Source organism: Saccoglossus kowalevskii, chromosome 3 (genome assembly GCF_978046115.1).
Source record: "Saccoglossus kowalevskii chromosome 3, keSacKowa6.1, whole genome shotgun sequence".
NCBI classification, from domain to species: Eukaryota; Metazoa; Hemichordata; class Enteropneusta; family Harrimaniidae; genus Saccoglossus; species Saccoglossus kowalevskii.
The window spans coordinates 10,993,098-11,013,576 of NC_140643.1; the positions used below are offsets into that span (position 1 = coordinate 10,993,098).

General features: G+C 35.3%; 1 protein-coding gene across 2 annotated transcripts in view; it reads right to left on the reverse strand.

Moving 5' to 3' along the window:
• Positions 1-479: 479 nt before the first annotated feature.
• The window catches only part of LOC100372391 (aminopeptidase N-like), a 30,656-nt gene continuing 10,656 nt past the window's right edge, over positions 480-20,479 (reverse strand). For both annotated transcript variants that reach the window (XM_006822119.3, XM_085496761.1), the window contains exons 6-15: positions 19,186-19,323; positions 16,132-16,263; positions 13,498-13,667; positions 8,311-8,390; positions 7,412-7,749; positions 4,830-4,906; positions 3,988-4,098; positions 3,221-3,517; positions 2,484-2,556; positions 480-2,027 (exon numbers count right to left, since the gene is read on the reverse strand). In XM_006822119.3, the coding sequence (XP_006822182.1) occupies positions 1,878-2,027; positions 2,484-2,556; positions 3,221-3,517; positions 3,988-4,098; positions 4,830-4,906; positions 7,412-7,749; positions 8,311-8,390; positions 13,498-13,667; positions 16,132-16,263; positions 19,186-19,323 (1,566 nt within the window). In that variant the 3' untranslated portion in view covers positions 480-1,877. The remainder of the gene's footprint in view (positions 2,028-2,483; positions 2,557-3,220; positions 3,518-3,987; positions 4,099-4,829; positions 4,907-7,411; positions 7,750-8,310; positions 8,391-13,497; positions 13,668-16,131; positions 16,264-19,185; positions 19,324-20,479) is intronic.

The following is a 20,479-nucleotide window of genomic DNA, read 5'->3' on the forward strand; positions in this document are numbered from 1 at the left end:
TTCCATTACCTTCTATTGCCACCTACAGTGTTCTATTACCTATTCAACCATTTTCTAAAAAAATATAGAATATTCCACCCAGACACAGTACAGTTCTAGAACATTCTCAGTGACACGGAAGTGGTAAATAAGTCGTATGCGACATACCAATAGTGCCAATTTAATAGCACCCTTTATTTGGGATAGAAACATGGAATTTGGAACACATGCCCCACTCGATAGACCACTTCCGAAGCCAAAGTTATACTTTTACCGCATATCGTTTAGGGTGTAATGTAAGCTTGAACAAATGATATTGTGGCTTTTGGGTGTACCAATAGACCTCAGAAAAAAATTCCCTTCTATCGACTATCAGCAAACTTGGATGCATTGAAAGATCTTTCACCAATCTCACTGTGTTGTTAGCAGATGTGAAATACCCACAGAAAAATGTGTCTTTTATTTAAGATTGAAGATTAACTATGACGATTACAAAATAATTTTGATTAATAATTTATTAAATCACCATTCACACTAAATACACTATTCCTACTATTGCAAAATAATTCTTCAATATAGACAAATGCGGTAATAAAATAGTACTGTAAGCAAAAGATACATTTATACTAAATCAGGTATCTCCGATTCGTTAACTGATATTAAAAAATATACGTACAAATAAAACTAGCCAAGTCTGTTTTTGTTTATCATTGTTTAACATTACTATGTACTATCAATTGAGATATGTGCCACTATCACAATATTGTAGGCAATATAATTTTGATGAAAAGTACCGGTATGTTGACGGTATCATTTTGAAATCCTAAATTGTTCTTTCTTGATGTATTATAAATAAACAGTCCAGGAAGTAAAAATGTCTAAAAATGATAACAATTACTATCCTTGATTGTGCGAGTATTCAAATTTGAGTGCATATAAAACAATCTATTTTGAAATACAAAAAAAAAAATATCAGAGGTCACTAATTTTCATCAAAAAGTGTCACAATTTCGGCAGTCTTCAAAGCTATGGTGATATTCAAAATGGCTGCCATTTTTCAAAATATGAAATTTGTAAAGAACAATACTTGCTAATTGAACTGCAATCTAAAATGCAAACTATTCAACACAAGTAGTGCTGCTTTCATTATGATTGTAATGTTCATCAATAAATGTACCCCAACACCATAACTTTGCTCATGCATACAGTTAAATACATCATACACGCAGTCAAGTACATCACAATAATGTAAAAATCAGTGTCTTAATACAATGTATCTATAAAGTCAGGTTCAATAATGTAAACATTCAGAGATATGCAAAATATATGTTAATTTTTGGTACGCACTTCTTAATTATATTACAAGCACTTCTATTATTGCATCATCAGCATACCGATAATCTAAAATATTTATTTTGTTATTAAATTGGCAGTTTTTGGCATAGTATAGCAACATCACAATTTTGTTTAAAAGATGCAAAATTATTAAACAGTTTTAAGCCATAACAAAATATTCTCATTATTTTATGTATGCATACTGTAAACCACTTAAATTTCAATACACATTTTTGCGAGTTTTGCAAATCAGAGAAAATCAATTTTGTCTTCACAAAAATCATGAATATTTCCAGCAGTGAGAATTAAATTCATAACTGTAAAATACTTTATTAAAGCTGGAATAAATTTTTGATGAAAGGGCTTTTTACGTGTTATGTATGGAAATTATTTTCACTGATTTTTGATGAGTTGAATGTGAAATATAGAAAAAAAGGTATATAGCGACAATAAATTCCAACTGGAAATAAAGTATTTTACAGTATACTATATCACAAAGCCATAAAAAGTGTAAATATTAGCAAGCCCTAACCATGTACGCTGATAATATCTACCAACCCAAATTAAATTAATTTATTGTTGAGAAAATTGACAATATCGTCATAATTTTTATCCATCCATTCAATATTTGTGTTGATCTTCCTTAGACCCTTGTAAAAACCAATAGCATTATCATTCGGCATTGTGTTGTACTTCCTACCAAAATCATCATACTGAAAGAAAAATACAATAATTTGTTAATCATTGGTGACGGTACTAATATAATTTATTAAAATAATAATTTTTTTCATTGTTCAAATCTCTTGGCCAATCAAGAATCATAATTCATGCAGTAATGAGATGATTCACATGACATCAATTTGACCCCCAAGACACAATTGGGTACATCATGGAGCTATAATTTTGTTAAAAGTGTGAACAAACGTTAAGAGACCTGGACATTTTACCTCATACCCAGTTATATTTCATGGAGAGTATATATAATTATGGGAGGCAGGATTCTCAGTGTGTGGGTCCAGGGTAAACCACTTTTCAGACATTTGTTTTAATATTGAATATTCTTGTAGTTTTACCCATATATCATGTACATCAAGTGATAGTACCAAGCAGTGTCTTTTCCATAAAAACTTAGGTCTGACTTTGTATATGATCTGTATATAAGTACAAACCTTGTCTTTATCTGCCAGTGTGTTCATAGTATCTGAAAATCCCCATACTAGGTCATAAATCTTATCACCATGGCTGCAAATAATGTACAAAAAATTAAATATAAATCAATTTCCAACAATTGCTATAACAATGAGCACTGTCTAGAGAAAAGTAATTTTCTCTCAAATATTAACTAATAATAATATCTTTATTGCATCCTTGCAAATACAATTTATTTTATAAATTAATAGCAATATGAATAATATACAAAAATAAAAATATTGTCATTTTCTTTATTTTAACATAAATGATATTTTGTGTCACGAGGATGACAAAAATTGTAAAAAAATATGGGGTTAGTACTTGGTTTGGAAAAAAAAAATCAATGTACAAAATAGAGCGAAAATTTTGTCTGTTTTAGAGCATTTATCATTGTTTCCTATGAAACGAATATTCAGTGATTTTTTTTCAAGAATTGTTGAACATAATGCCGAAAGTAGCCAATGCACTTCAACGTTGCACACTGCTACCACTCAACACTACAGAGTTCTAGTGAACTCATGGTAATAATCTCTGCACAATAAAAACACATAATAACAACTATTACTCAGAGAGGAATTGGAGGGGGGGGGGGGTAACACGTTTTATATAATAATAACAACATTTTTACTTAGAACAGATCTTGTGAACCAACTCAACCTATAATTTTAAAGGTTAACTTCATATATTACTATTATTATTAACTTCATATACTTACATTTCTTTCAGTTTATCAAAGTGTTGAACCATGAAATCCCATGCTAAGAGGAATCCTACAGTCGATGTATCTCTTATTTTACTCACGACATTAACGATTTCTTTCCTATCAAGATACTCTTCCATATAATTCTGCAAAACCCATGGCAACCGACTGCAAGCTAAACCCTGCTTAAGGTCAGCTGATAATCGGTCATCGTTTGTTTTTTGCAAAAATGAGAAGACAGATTGCCAGTCTTCTTCATCACCGTACATCAAACCAATGCAGAGAACTGTGGCCCGAACATCTTCTGTGATCCTGAAATGAAATACCATACTAGTTACAAAGAAAGTTAAACTGTGTATGAAAGTGCTCATTATGTTAATCAGAACAAAGTATCATAAGGTAAATATATCATAAGGTAAGTAATTATCTTAATAGCCACTTTGACATTTTCATCAAATTTGATTTCAAGTTTTGGACAGTTTTAATATTTTTTTTATAATTCATTTGATAATGTTGACCTAAACAAATTTGATTTTTCATTAGCTACAGGTCTTCATTAAAAATTATGAAAAAATACATAATATACTTTTTGTGAATGATGACAAAATGTTCATACATTACTATACCGGTAATATGTGAGGGAACTGTTAGTTTGTCACCAGTAGTTTTATGTAATAAGAAATAACATTTCCCCATTCATTCCTATAGGTGTCATGGTTACAACATTTGTTAACACTACATCTACACCAGATCAGGAGTAAACTCTCCCTTCAGATGTTTACCTATTCATATCAGGATTAAGCTTCCAATTAGAGAACTTCTTTTGGGCTTCAACAATACATTCTCTGTTGCCATAGTAACAGGCAAGTCTGATGGACAATGCAACATTGTGGCTGTGAAGGAAGATATACACACTGGCATATAATGATTATGGTAAATGTATATGTGTAAATCAACAATAGTATTTGATGTTGACATTAATGGAAAAACACTTATGGTTGAGTATTATCCATGAACCAAAGGTAGTGAGATAACACAATCCATGACACAGCGAATCTATACAACCAGTTGTCTAGGGTATTGTTTATAATTTATTCAAATATTGTGTTGGACAGCTTACAGTGTCTTTCATGCAACTCCCAAGATGTTTTACATGAGTGAAAAACAACTGATTAATGGACAATTTAGTAAATGGCATACAAATGTAACAAACTCAATGAGCAAAATTCAGTGAAATTGACTGGAACCTTTCAAGATGTATTGTTCTGAAAAAACAGATAATCACGCTGTAAAAATTTCACTAGAAATAAATATCCTTATTTGGAGACAGCCCAACTTTTCAACACATGCATTTCACAGCTAAAGATACTTAATCGATTTGGAGATCATAATTATACCTTTGATTGTTTTGTAATTCTTAATCAAAGTTGGCAATGATCTCCTTGTTGGATTTTTAGAAATAAAGCAAGTGCAAGTGTGGGAGCAATTATAATCTGTCAGTCAATACGGTAGAATTCCCTAGTCCAATGAGAGCTTGTCACATACAATGACTCACACCTGGGATTTACTAAGCAAGGTGGTGAAAGTTACAACCTTGGAAAAAAGAAACCAAAGGGTTACTTACAATTCTATATGGTCTTGGGTTGTCAGGTTCCATCCTAGTCTGTTATACATTGGATTTATCTGTGTTTTCACATATTTCTACAAACAATAAAAAAGATTCAATTTATACAATAGAAACATATAGAAATAATTGCTTAATTGTGAAATCATTCCAGGCATGTTGGTAGTATAGTTTACAATACCAAAGTTGTTGCCTGTACAGCCCCCAAAAAAGTACATTTTTGTCTTAACAAATATTTTAACAGTGCACAAGTCCTGCGACTAATTGTGTCATATCCAATTCTATATGGTCTTGGGTTGTCAGGTTCCATCCTAGTCTGTTATACATTGGATTTATCTGTGTTTTCACATATTTCTACAAACAATAAAAAAGATTCAATTTATACAATAGAAACATATAGAAATAATTGCTTAATTGTGAAATCATTCCAGGCATGTTGGTAGTATAGTTTACAATACCAAAGTTGTTGCCTGTACAGCCCCCAAAAAAGTACATTTTTGTCTTAACAAATATTTTAACAGTGCACAAGTCCTGCGACTAATTGTGTCATATCCAACAGTTGAATAATGTTGTTTACTATAAGTTTGAATTAATTTGCTTAAAGGGCGGTAGTCGTAGCGCCATGCACACATGATGTGGGTCTCGTATAAAAAATGATGATGACTTTGAGTGTTGTGCAGATCAACAAGTACAAACTTAGAGTTTAGGCCACACCGACTTAATTTTATGGATGACATCCACGCGCGCATTAGTTTTCGCCTGTTCTCAAAAAAAAAAAAAAAAAAAAAAAAAAAAAAAATCTCCTACGACGAGTCTCCACAGATTGGTTTTCAGTCTGGAACTTGCCAACTCATATTGTTGCAAAACGCCGGCTTTTCGTAAAACTCGTTTTGGACTACCTCAAAACGTATCAGTTATGTCGTAAATGATCTTCTGTACATGCGTATAGTGTTGCCGGGAATTCCAACATGGCGACCAAGCCACCAAAATACGTGAGCATAAAAGTTCAGAGGGAAAACAGAGGGATTGTTGTAGACTGGTACGCAATTGACGTCACCCAGGGAGATGTAACGTTTACACAGCTATAAGGACATATTGTCCAGAGGTGGCTGTCCCGCGATGCAACGATGAGAGAAATTGGATAGGAGTGGAGGTGTATCGTGGCCGAGGGATGTGATAGCTGAGAAAGAAGAAAAGACCTATTGTTGAAGAGATCGATGTGTGGGGTGTAGATGAGTGCAAGAGATCTTTTTTTTTTTTTGATGCTTGAGGTTGAGATCCCTAGACATGAGACACTAGACATACTTGCAGGGTTAACATGTAGGCTTCATTTCACCTGACAACACAGTTAAAGCTAACCCCAGGTGTGTAGAGAGGAGCAAACAAGGACATTTCTGTATCATTGCAATGTTTTGTTAATAGTTATTGTCATAAAGTAGTGATATGTACATTCCGCCTTGACTTGTACTGAAAATGGTGTTCATGCTGTACCTTGAATGCAGTGTTTCTGACTGAAGATACTTCATCATGACTACATGTACTATGTACTAGAGCTTGTCTGAAATGGTTATACCTGTTACAGTAATACAGTGTCTCCTACAAATAAAGACTTGTTTTTTTTTGTTTTTTTGATACACTGTGTTCTGTGGTTCAATTCGTAATACCAGCTCCGTAGTCCTGTGGTTTTAGCAGCATTTTTTTTTTTTGGCAAGATTTTTTTTTTTTCGCCCTCTCGCATTAGTTTTGGGGTCTCCAGAGGATGTCATCCATAAAATTAAATCAGTGTGGCCTTACCAAGCTTTAATTAGGTAGGAGTCACTGTTGGTAATTAGTGCAAGTTGTGCACAGATCAAAACTCATACGTAATTTCCATTAGAAGAGCGCATTGGATTATGGGAAAATCAATGTTTATCAACACAAATGTTGTACATGCAAGGTGCCATCATCCTTTAATAAAGATGATAAATTTGAATATGCATCGGTGTAAATGTTTATTTTATTCAATGTATACAAACTTTTTCATTGCAACATAGAATAGTGATTGATAGTCACACTAAGCTTATATACAATTTACAAATGTATTCATGTTTTGTTATATTTTTTGATTATGTATCTGTTATACATGTAACTGATATTAGCAAAGTCTATATAACGGGACACTTGACCAAAAATATTGACATTTCATCATATCCTTTCAATAATGGGAATTAAATTAGCCATTCGCACAAAATTGTCTAGTGTTCATAGAAAGCTCGTTTCACCTATCTATCTAGTATGAATGGTGTTTCAGAATGGCTTTTATTTTTCCCTCATTGTTAATGTCACACCTATAGGCTGTCAGTGTCTGTGTATTCATGGCCAACAGAAGTTTCACATTAAGTTTAATTCTGCTGGATCTGTATTTAGATTTTGTTGGTTGCTTTGATAAATTCAAATTTCAAAGGAACTACTCAATTTTTAATGAATATTCATGTACCATTGAAATAAAAACATTCCCATATTCATTCAAGCAGTGACACTCCCTATCATTCCTATCTTGTCACTCATATGGAGAATACTGGTATATATACATAAACGCATACCCTAAAGTCACCATAAACAGCTGTTCTCTTCAGCATCCGATCAGAATAGAGTAGTGCGTTCTCAACTGCCTTCCACGGCGCATAATCTACCTCCTTTATCAGATACTCCATCATGTCTAATGACACATTAGCACCAACATCTAAAGACTGTGCAATATTGAAAACATCATCCACTAAGGCAGCTCGATTACGAATCGATATGACACTGTGTTTCGTTTTTAACTGATTAATTAATTTACTCCAATTATCATTATCGTAATTTACTCGGTAGTAACCCATTTGATTGATGTTGACCAAGAACCAATCAGATTCACGAGCTCCAGTCAGGTCAAATCTTGCTGTGAAGTAAAGAATCAATACTAAATCAGTTATGTAATGAAATATACACAAGGAAAATGAAAAATATGTGTTTTGCAAATAACATTCATTTCTCGAGAAGACTAACGGTGTTCTCAATTTTATTTGTTGCATCTATTATTACCTATTCTACTATACCAATGTCTAATCACTATGAATACATTACTGTGATTGGACGAAACTCAAGGATAATTTATGCAAGCTATTATTAAACACAGCACAATGCATTGTCGAATACTGGGTTGTGATTTTTCAAATTAGGCCCCAGATCATGAATTACAAATATTGATACTAAACCAGAATCTTTTTAGAAATTTGTTTTATGTTTCAGCTGGGGAAAGTAAAACTAAAATGATGGACATCATAATTATTTATAAAATGGAAAACCATATCAATACGAGAGAAATAGCATTACAGTATGCTAGAAGTGACAATGGCACTTGGTGTAACTCAAATTGTAAAATGCTATGATACATGCATTAGTTTTATGCATTGTGCATTATTTTGGCTTACAAACGAGGGTATCGTTTTATTTAACTCACCTGATTCCCCTTTAATCCATACAAGTTCAGGTTCATTCAACTTATTTGAGTGAATGTAGGACACAGGGATTGACCAGGGTCTGCAAAGAAATGTACAATACTGTACAGCTTTCGGGAACTCATCAATTATAACTTCTACCATAGTCACTATTACTCTATGCTTGATGTCACATTTCCCAAAAGATATCTACACTAATAGGAATGTTTAAAATTGACTGTTCCTTTGTTAACATTGGATGTAGAAGTGCTATAATGCAAGACAGAAATAGAATGCAATCCCTGAATGCACACAGTTGCAGAGTAAAATGTTTTTTTTTGTTTTTTTTTTGATATATGATATATGTGTGATAGGTCTAGGGATGTACGAGATATGGCTCTGTGGAACTGCAAGATGGCCACCAGTCAGCCATTTTGGGTTTGATGGTGACAAAAATGTAAGTGCATGTGCCTGATACAATGTCTGATGTACATTGTATGTATGAAGTTTGGACTTGATATTTTGAATATATGGATCATTCTTTAACACAAAACAGCCATTCTGAACCCTATCTGAAAAATAAAGTGGAGTGCATTAAGGGCTCATTCTATTTAACATATGTACTATGTTTGAACACAATCTGTCCATGCATGATTGAGATCTTGTTCCGGAATGGTGAAAATGTATGATTTTAAAACATTTTGGGCCTTAAAAAGGCTGCAAATGGAACACATTACCATAGTAATCATGAAACATGCGTTTATTTCAGATATATTGCATGTGTGAAGTTTGAACTTGATTCCTCCAGGCACGTCAGATATATGGATCTGGAACTACATTCTTTGAAATAAAATGGCCGCCAGTTGGCCAATTAAAACATGAACTGAAACATAACATGATGTGCATCAAGGTCCCATTGTGTTCAATGTACATGTTTCAACCAAATCTGTTCACACACATATAATTCGATTTTGATGATTCAGCCATCATTAATTGGATCAAGAAAAAAATTTAATGTACAGTATGTGCATGTTTCTGATATAATGTCTGATGTACGTGTGAGATGGAGCTTGATGGGCCCAAGCATGTGTGAATTATAGATAGATATGGACAGACAGAGTAGCACACAGAGTAGAAAATACATTATACCTTTCAGATATTGTTAGAACAGGAAGTGATAAAAATTATTATTATACATCTGTCACCATAACGCCATAAGTTACAGTGTGCCGTAATTTTGCATTATTTTACAGGGTATTTTCATCCTACCATATTAGGAAATGCGAATTCCAAATATGGAATGATTATGCACGTAAGTGTCCTCAAACAATAAAAACAGACATGGCTGCCACCAGGGTTTGACTGGACTCCATACAAAAAAGTTTGTTGATTCTGCTTTAAACATTTTGGATTTCCATGATTTATCTTTGGAAGGAAAAGATGTATATTAAGGTAGAGATGCAGTTTATTTGTGAATTTCAATCAAAAATATTTTTTTTCGTTTTTTATATAGATTTTTATCTAAAGAACATTCTGTGAAAATTTGACCAATGAATTCTTATTAGAACACCGTTAAAATTGCTGGTTATTTTCTGATTAAAAATAAAAAACACTCACACGTGGCAATGTTTATGTCAAATTGCCTAATTTGCATGAGTAATCAAATAACAGGACCTTTGATTGACAATATGCAAATCGAGATTGTACGGGTCATAGTTCATTCAATTCACGCGCATGTGCAATTATTCTCAAATCAGTTATCGCTCGCTAGCAAACCAAACATTATATTTCCTCAGCGTTTTTTCCTAATTTTTATCATTACATTATGCGTGGTGTGAAAAGAAAGAGAGGTAGAAAGAAGATTCAGATGATTTCTATGTCGGAAGAGGCAAAAGCTACACTGAAGGCATCAGCCCGCCGAACGAAAAACAAAATCGATGTGAGCGTCCAAACGTGACTTTCCCTGAAGGCGTGAATCCGAGTTTCTGATTGACTGAGAGATTTTATTTTTAAATAATTGTTCTCAAAAAATAAACTGAGCATGTGAAGAATAATTTAACATTGTTTACAGTGATAACAGCTCATTGTCGAAACGAAGCTTACCCATTCACGCTAGTCACAATAAACATCATACTCTTGAATAGGCATCAATCATGACTACGGTAAAACTTAGACTCTATTTTAGGCATCAGGAATGATTGAAATGTCCGAAAATGACGCCAAAATACACCTTAAAAGTCCTATTTTATTTTTTTCTAAATCCCATCCCGAATTTACGGCAGAATCTGGTCCCTAAAATAAGGGACACGTGAGCTTTGATTCTAACCGGATATATTGCACTGGGTCGGGAAGATACAAACTTTCCGATCATTCGCAAGTTTTGCTAGGTGGTGCGAGACAGCTTTGTTTGCAACCGGACGAACTCCGTTTAATTCAATGAAGCAAACAACTGACAATGCTAAATTAAATTGCAGAGGTACGCTAAAATTAATTGAAAACAAGCAAATAATTTCAATGAAAAATAAATCACAGAGAGAGGTAACTTGATACATTAACAACTCTTTTGACGCGCTGACCGCTTCTCCGCGTCTGATGTTTTGTTTTCCTTGTCATAATACTTACTGATTGATGATTTTGTTTTGATTTTTGAGTTTTTTAGCCTGCAACTCGGCCACGACCTTTGCTTTTTCCGTGAAAAATGGGGAAGTTTACGTCAATTTGACGGACATTCCATTTTTTTTTAAACCATGGAACTATAAACCCCAGGAAGAACAACCACTTCGTTTCCTTTGAACTATGATAGTTGCCGCGATGTCGAATGTTTATTTTGACTGTTTATTTTGTCGCATTAAAAAATAAGCCGATTTACGCAAATGAACGTTTATCTCCGACTATCGGTCATTTTCGGAGTCAATCGGACGACTCCGGGAGATCACGTGACCGAGTTGTTCCGGTTATAGCATAAAAAAACAATGGCGCCAAGACAAAAACACTGATAAATGATCGACATTTAACGGGAAAAAAAAAACACATTGCCACTTCTGGCGATCGAAGGGAAACACGGAATTAGTCGGGATATCTCAACAACAAACAGCTCACCAAACCCCATGTTTCGCAAACTTTCGCAACCTTATTTTTTCGAGGGTTGAAAAAAACAAGTAGTAATCTAAAAACGACATTAAAAATTATGAAAACTCGCTAAAACTCTGACCCGTTGCATGATTTCCGGTACACTGAAGGTCACCCTGCAGACCGACTTGTTTGCGCATGCGTAGTGAACGAAATATTTTACTGCGCAGATATGAAAATTTTTTTTCAAGTTTTCCGTTTCCAGCAAAGCAGTTGAAACGGGCGTATCGGCGGCAACTAACATGGAGTATGACTAATGTTGTGGAAACAAAAGCGAAAGCACTGTAAGATAAACTAAGACAAAGGTTTTTTTAATCCTCCTAGTTTCGTTGTTCTTCCTGGGGTTTATAGTTCCATGTTTAAACTAACGAACACACTGTTTAGCACTCCTATTTTTTTCATTTGCTGATTTCTATTCAGAAAAATTCGACCGCTCGAAAATGCACCTTAATTTTGCACTCTTAAAACATGTCAAATTTCCAACACAAATTATTTAAAACTGGTCGAAATTTTAAAACTTTTACGTTAGGAGCTGGAGCCCTCTTCTTGCAGGCGACCGTCGCCGGTAGTACAAAAGCATGTTTTGTACGTACATCCGTGCGCTGATTGTATGCGACTGTCTTAGAAAATCCCTGAATAAGGCGTTACCAAAATGGAAAAAATAAAAAAAATTGCCTTCTTAAAAAACAAACAGAATTCAAATATTTCTTTTAACAAATATGTTGCAGTGGGAAAAATGGGATTGGAAACGCTGAACAAAACTTCTGTGCCTCGCGTTTCGATTCTAGGATTACGCGATTATTCATTATTGTGCGTTCGCTTCCTGGAGTTGGTTCTCAATACTACATAAAAATCATCGAGGATAAATAATTTAATATCCCACTTTGTACTCTTCATGGTAAACCACAGGCTCTGAAATACTCGTAGATTTTTTATTGAAAATACATCGAAGAGAAGCCATGATGTTTTGATCGTGATAAAAGGTCACCTTCCTAGGACCGCCCCCTGTTTAATAATTCATGAGATGACGTAATGTTTACTGGGCATTGACACGTGTTTTTACCGACCCCACCAAAACACTGGTATGAATGACGTGTTTCTGATTTATATATTCAAGAGCAGTTGTTCTGGTCCAACGATTTTACATAAAATGTCTATGTCTATACATTAACTTTCAATTTCAATAGTCTAGAAAGTATGACAAAGTATGACAAAGCAGTAATTCCCGGTTTAACGCGCAAATATGAAAATTAGCCTTTTTCTCGTCTTCTATTTTTGGTGAATTCTCGGGTTTTAATTTAAAATAGCTGATAGACGCTTTGGCCAATTGCCTCGAAAATTTCACACATTATTGACAAGGTGTTCCCCCTTCAAAATGCGTCCGGACAGTTTATTACGGCGAGTGGAACAAAAATAACAAGTCCGCAATTAACATGGATATATGAATTATGCAAAAATAGAAAAGAGTGAACTTTGAGGTCATGCTGTGCGACTTTGAAAGCCGTTAGAGAGATGAGTGGACGCATTTGAATTAGTAGTATACCAAGGTATCCAGTGATGTAATTTTACCCACAAACGGACTTGAAGTTTTTAAGCTAATTTTTTTTTAAACCACTTTTGTCCAAAAAAGCATATTTTTGACCCAAAATCAAAAACGCATTCTGGATATTTAAAATAAAGACAAGTTTTACAAAGTTTGTATAATAAGCTTTCAGAAAATATATAACATGTTGGATATATAATACCATCTTCATTGTCTAATTACTCAATTAAAAAGCAAGCCAAATAAACTGCATCTCTACCTTAAGGTTATTACGAGGATACCTCAAAATATGCACTCAGACAGTACACCATCACATCGACATCCGCTGTGCGTCGGTCTATACTCCCACTGTACTGTCTTTGTGCATACTTTGGGGTATCCTCGTAATAATCTCATATTATGAGAAACCACAAAACATAGACTTAAGTAGTACAGGACAGCATCATCTCTTGGTCATTATGTTCACCACATTGCTTTTGTGAATATTCTCATGATAACGTCATAATAAAATGAATATGATTTGCATTATTTGACGTACCCAAGGTCATGGTATTGTCCCGGTTCATCGTGTGGATCTAGTAAAAATCTTTTCTGTTGAGCTTCTACAGTATTATCAGATCGTTTTACAGTAACAATAGGGTAACCCACTTGTAAGAGCCATGGATCCATAATCTCCTTCACATCATTGTTTCCATGACCACGATCAGCCTGCAAATAAAGCACATTACCACAGTTGTATCATTGTAACTGCATGAATTCAGTGGATACTGTTGTGAAAGATTAAGGTTATTGCTGCATTATTATAAATTATAATAATTATTATAATTTGAGAAGCACAAACATATTAAAAAATGTGACAGCCAACATGCAGAGCACTAGAAATCACTCACACTTAATTTATGAAAATAATAGTTCATAATGGGTGTATGCATGGTCTACAAATAGCAATAATGTTTATTGTAATTCTCTTGCATCAATAAATTTTCAACTCAGTTCATGTATCCAATAAATTCATACATCATTTTAATGAGCTGACATATGAAACCCATTCCATGCTAGGAATTAGTAGAAAATGAGCAACACCCTCTTGAGGCAGATTATTGAAATTCTCCTGTGCATATCTACCGTTAATTGAAGTGAAGGCAGTTTAAATTATGCCAAATGTGTGACAAGAGAAACAATACAACAGTGAAAACAAATGCCTTTTTCTTTAACACTGTTCTATAAAATTGTTATAAAAAAATTAAGAGCAGTAAAAATCCAATTGTAACACACAAAAGAATCCTGTTTCATGTTACCATGCATACCTCCTTGACTATACCACAGTCCCTCCACACCCGGTTAGGAAACGCTCAGAGTTCTATTGTCACAATGAGTATTAGTGTTCGTAAATTAGATTTCCGGTAATCCCCACACTGTCTACATTAACATAAAATTAGCATATAGTATGACATAATTTTCACCCAGAATACCTCGTAATTCATTTCTGCGCAGGCGTGCACAACTTTATTTTTATGTTTCACTGCTGTGAAAGTTTCAACTTTCTGACTTCTGGGCATTTTATTCTAACGAAATGCGGAAAAAACACGAAGATTTCGTTGACAAAGATATTGATTGGAATGACATGATGGAATAAGGACCCCAGTATTTAGATGCAGGATATGTGCATCGTTACCACCACCGATGTCATGTATGGCTTCAAGTTGACACACAAACAAGACTGAATTTTTAACTGGAAAAAAACGAATGAAATAATAAAGAGAACAACAATGGAAATAATATTTGCCATTTTTTAGGATATCTAACATCCAAATTGTACTAACTATATGATAGTTTAAGCCAAAATATACAAAGGTTGATATAATCGGATACTCTAAGCATAATGGCGACAATAGTAGGTATTGCCATCTTGAAAACAAAAATTCTGTCGAGCACATATATCTATCGAGTAACATGACACACTGTTATTAAATATGATTAGAATGGGTCATATAACAACATAAATGGTTTGGTTATCTAAAAGCTATAATTTAAATTCCATCTTTTAAGTTTTGGTAGTTCCTATTTCTCACGGAATAACATTTTCTGTTAGTTACACCAAACATTGATCATACACAAAACCACGGCAAAATCAAATGGGAAATGAATGACTGAAATGAGCATCTTCCAAGCACTTATGCACAAAGTAAAAAATATTGTCTGAAAATTAAAGTATCAAATCACAAATTGATAACGACTGTGATTGTTTTGGGGGTGGTAACGCGATTCACCAGGGTTGAAACTTTCGTGGTACTATTGCCGTAACGCATACAGTAATAATGAATGAACATGGTAGCTACAGTTTGAAATCTCTTTTTTTTTCGTTATTTATAATGAATATTGATTTTAAACTCTGTGTGACTTTTGCCAAAACGGATATGATCACACAGAGATTTGTAACTTTAAATAAAATTTATTGACTTTGCTCAAAAACATGCAATATTTGTAGACGTACACTGAACGGATGTGCTTCAAACGAGCTCGAAGATAATGCTATGATGTCACCACTCTCTCCCCAAAAGCCAAACAGGCACTGTACATGGAACTCGGGCGATTCACACCAAAGAACAATAGCACTTCCTAACCGGGTGTTGAGGGACTGTGATTATACATAATAAACATGGTCATGACAATAATAACCAACTTTTCTCAAAATATATGAGTATAGGCTTATATTACAGCACACACTATCAACACTACTGTAAAACATGTTGAAAAAGCGACATACTATTTTAGCGAATTGCGATAAAATGACGTAATAGCGAAATGTTGATTTAGCGAATTTCTTTTGTCTTTGTTGATTTCCTGTTTTCACAATACTTATCTGTCACCTGCCAAAACAAACGCGCAGTTATTACCTCCATATATATAAAACAAAGAAAAACTGTCAAGTTGAATAAGGAAGAACTCCAGTTTATTATTACATTTTCTGTGTTGTTAACAAAGTGTGTGTGTGTGTGGAGAAAAAGACGTTGTTTGGCCGCCATTTTGAATTTATAATAAAGTCATTAGCGACATCTTAAATTAGCGAATTAGTTCTCTCGTTAAATTCGCTAAAAAGACATGCTCGCAAAAAAGACATGTTTACAGTATATATTTGGCTGATAGTAGTATATAAGTATATTGGTATTACCGTTGTTAAATGGCGCCATAGGTCATCTGTCACTGCATTGCTGTATAACTTATCATTTAAATAATTAACAATACCATCATGAAAAACATCTTTACCCAGAAACCATTGCATCATCATTATCATCGCTGCACCCTGGAATATGAAATAACGTTACATACTGCATCAATCCTTAGCTTGGATCTATACAAAACTTTGGCAGTAATCACTCATGTCTTAATTATGATTGTACGTTACACCTTTAAGCATATAGACTAGTACTTCATGTTATCTAAAATGTCAATTATCCAATCACATTAGGCTCCACTAAAACAACATTAAGAGGCATGTCAACATACTTAATTCAATAAAGTTATATACCGATGATGTTATTAGAACAAGTCATAGACATGAGAAAGTCCCGTCATGCAAGAACAAACAAAGCTGAAACCAGTCAGCCATTTTGTATCAGAAATTGACATGATGTAAATGGTACCAATGTGCTACTTTGATTTGATTTACACAAAAAACTGTCCAAATCTATATGAAAACATTTAACATTTTTAACATTAGACAACCAGCATAAGTCTTTTCCTCTCAGTACTGAAAGTTATAGCATACAAGTCATTGTCAATGACACGTCCCCGTTCCGTTCATATTTGAGTGACATATACATTCAAAGCAGATCATGACCGAAATGCACCTGCATATGTACAACACATTGTGCTAAATCTGAACAAAATCCATCCATGCATGACTGAGATCCAGTTCTGGAATTGTGAAAATATGTGATTTTGATGCATTTTCGGCCTTAAAATGGCCATCATTCCGCTATTGTTAAGCAGATCATGAAACAAATGCACATATCTATTTGTGACATGATGTACCATGTGTGTGTGAAGTTTGAACTTGATCAATCCAGACATGTCTTGGATACGGATCCAGAACTGAATTCTTTAACAAAATGGCCGCCAGTCGGCCATTTCGAACTTGATCCGAAAAAAAAAAGACGTGCATCAAGGTCCTATTATGTTTAATGTATGTACCAAATTTGAACAAAATCCATCCATGCATAACTGAGATACGGGTCCGGAATGGTGAAAATGTGCGATTTCAATGCATTTTCGGCCTTAAAGCGGCCCCCATTTGGCTATCGTTAATGAGATCATGAAACAAATGCACATACATATTTGTGACATGATGTACCTTGTGTGTGTGAAGTTTGAACTTGATCAATCCAGACATGTCTCGGATACGGATCCAGAACTGAATTCTTTAAAACAAAATGGCCGCCAGTCGGCTATTTCGAACTTGATCCGAAAAAAAAATGACGTGCATCAAGGTCCTATTATGTTTAATGTATGTACCAAATTTGAATGAAATCCGTCCATGCATAACTGAGATCCGGGTCCGGAATGGTGAAAATGTGCGATTTCAATGCATTTTCGGCCTTAAAGCGGCCGCCATTTGGCTATCGTTAATGAGATCATGAAACAAATGCACATACATATTTGTGACATGATGTACCTTGTGTGTGTGAAGTTTGAACTCGATCAATCCAAGCATGTCTCAGATACGGATCCAGAACTGAATTCTTTAAAACAAAATGGCCGCCAGTCGGCCATTTCGAACCCGATCCAAAAAAAAAATGACGTGCATCAAGGTCCTATTATGTTTAATGTATGTACCAAATTTGAACAAAATCCGTCCATGCATAACTGAGATCCGGGTCCGGAATGGTGAAAATGTGCGATTTTGATGCATTTTCGGCCTTAAAATGGCCGCTATTCGGCTATCGTTAATGAGATCATGAAACAAATGCACATACATATTTGTGACATGATGTACCTTGTGTGTGTGAAGTTTGAACTTGATCAATCCAGACATGTCTCGGATACGGATCCAGAACTGAATTCTTTAAAACAAAATGGCCACCAGTCGGCTATTTCGAACTTGATCCGAAAAAAAAAATGACGTGCATCAAGGTCCTATTATGTTTAATGTATGTACCAAATTTGAATGAAATCCGTCCATGCATAACTGAGATCCGGGTCCGGAATGGTGAAAATGTGCGATTTCAATGCATTTTCGGCCTTAAAGCGGCCGCCATTTGGCTATCGTTAATGAGATCATGAAACAAATGCACATACATATTTGTGACATGATGTACCTTGTGTGTGTGAAGTTTGAACTCGATCAATCCAAGCATGTCTCAGATACGGATCCAGAACTGAATTCTTTAAAACAAAATGGCCGCCAGTCGGCCATTTCGAACCCGATCCAAAAAAAAAAATGACGTGCATCAAGGTCCTATTATGTTTAATGTATGTACCAAATTTGAACAAAATCCGTCCATGCATAACTGAGATCCGGGTCCGGAATGGTGAAAATGTGCGATTTTGATGCATTTTCGGCCATAAAATGGCCGCTATTCGGCTATCGTTAATCGGATCATGAAAAAAATGCATGTGCATATGTCCCATATAAGGTGTGATGTATGAGTGAAGTTTGAACTTAATCGGTCCATGCATGTTCGAGATACAGGTGATCACGGACGCACGGACGCACGGACGCACGGACGCACGGACGCACACAGGGCAAAACATAAGTCCCCGTTTTCGGACTGCGTCCGAACGGGGACTAAAAAGGTGCAATTGATGCTGCACATGAATACCCATATTTGACAATTCCCACCAGCCTAAGGGAACAGGTAAACACCCTAGCTCACCTCTCACAACATCACCATAGAAATTCAAAATAAAACATCCACATTTACTTTCTACAATTTCAATCAAATATTAAAATGTCCTGCCAAACAAACATAAACCACAATTTGTAAGCCACAACAAGGCTGGAGACTGATATGATTTGCACATTCTAAATGATAACAATCTGACATATATGTGGATTGACGAAAATAAACGTAAACAATGGGTCACCACATTGTATGTTGCATCCCATAATACATGAACAAGGTGCATTGTCTGTTTGCATGAAATTCAAACGCATACAGCACAACGATGACAGCAGTATTCTAAGATGTTTCCTAGCAACACAATACAATGTATCAAAACTCACCCGCTCGTAGGACTGCTTACTGAACTGTTCTTTTTGTTCATTGAACCAACCAACAGGTCTGACGGTGGGATGCGATTCGTAGCTACTGTCCGCAGAGAATGCATCAAATGTCACTATTTGTTGATAAAACTGATCAAACTGTTAATACAATAAAAATGTATATTATTATTATTCATAATGAATTCAATTAATATGATAAGTATGCAAATAACACCGAATAAACGGCAAGGTAAAGACTATGTCTAATAATAGTAAATACGTACTGCGTGCGTGACTCGAACCGGCGCTCGCGTACGGCACCTAATCGCCTAGCTTCACGCCACTACACGTCTTCCCCTCGGCCACCGGGCATCCCCAAAAAAGGATGCTTAATAACCGAGCTTATTACGTGCAGAGAACGTGAAACCCGTCCACGCGATACGCGCCACACAGCATGGCCAGAATGCGACAAAGGCCTTCAGATCTGGCTGTAGTAGGATGGTGAAAGTAACGGTACAGCATTTTAACAGTGAATAAGTACTGAGAAATAATTTTTAAAACTCATAGTTGCTGTCGACATAGGAAGTAAAGTATGCAAATAACACCGAATAAACGGCAAGGTAAAGACTATGTCTAATAATAGTAAATACGTACTGCGTGCGTGACTCGAACCGGCGCTCGCGTACGGCACCTAATCGCCTAGCTTCACGCCACTACACGTCTTCCCCTCGGCCACCGGGCATCCCCAAAAAAGGATGCTTAATAACCGAGCTTATTACGTGCAGAGAACGTGAAACCCGTCCACGCGATACGCGCCACACAGCATGGCCAGAATGCGGCAAAGGCCTTCAGATCTGGCTGTAGTAGGATGGTGAAAGTAACGGTACAGCATTTTAACAGTGAATAAGTACTGAGAAATAATTTTTAAACTCATAGTTGCTGTCGACATAGGAAGTAAAGTATGCAAATAACACCGAATAAACGGCAAGGTAAAGACTATGTCTAATAATAGTAAATACGTACTGCGTGCGTGACTCGAACCGGCGCTCCCGTACGGCACCTAATCGCCTAGCTTCACGCCACTACACGTCTTCCCCTCGGCCACCGGGCATCCCCAAAAAAGGATGCTTAATAACCGAGCTTATTACTATGAGTTCAGTTCTCAGTACTTATTCACTGTTAAAATGCTGTACCGTTACTTTCACCATCCTACTACAGCCAGATCTGAAGGCCTTTGCCGCATTCTGGCCATGCTGTGTGGCGCGTATCGCGTGGACGGGTTTCACGTTCTCTGCACGTAATAAGCTCGGTTATT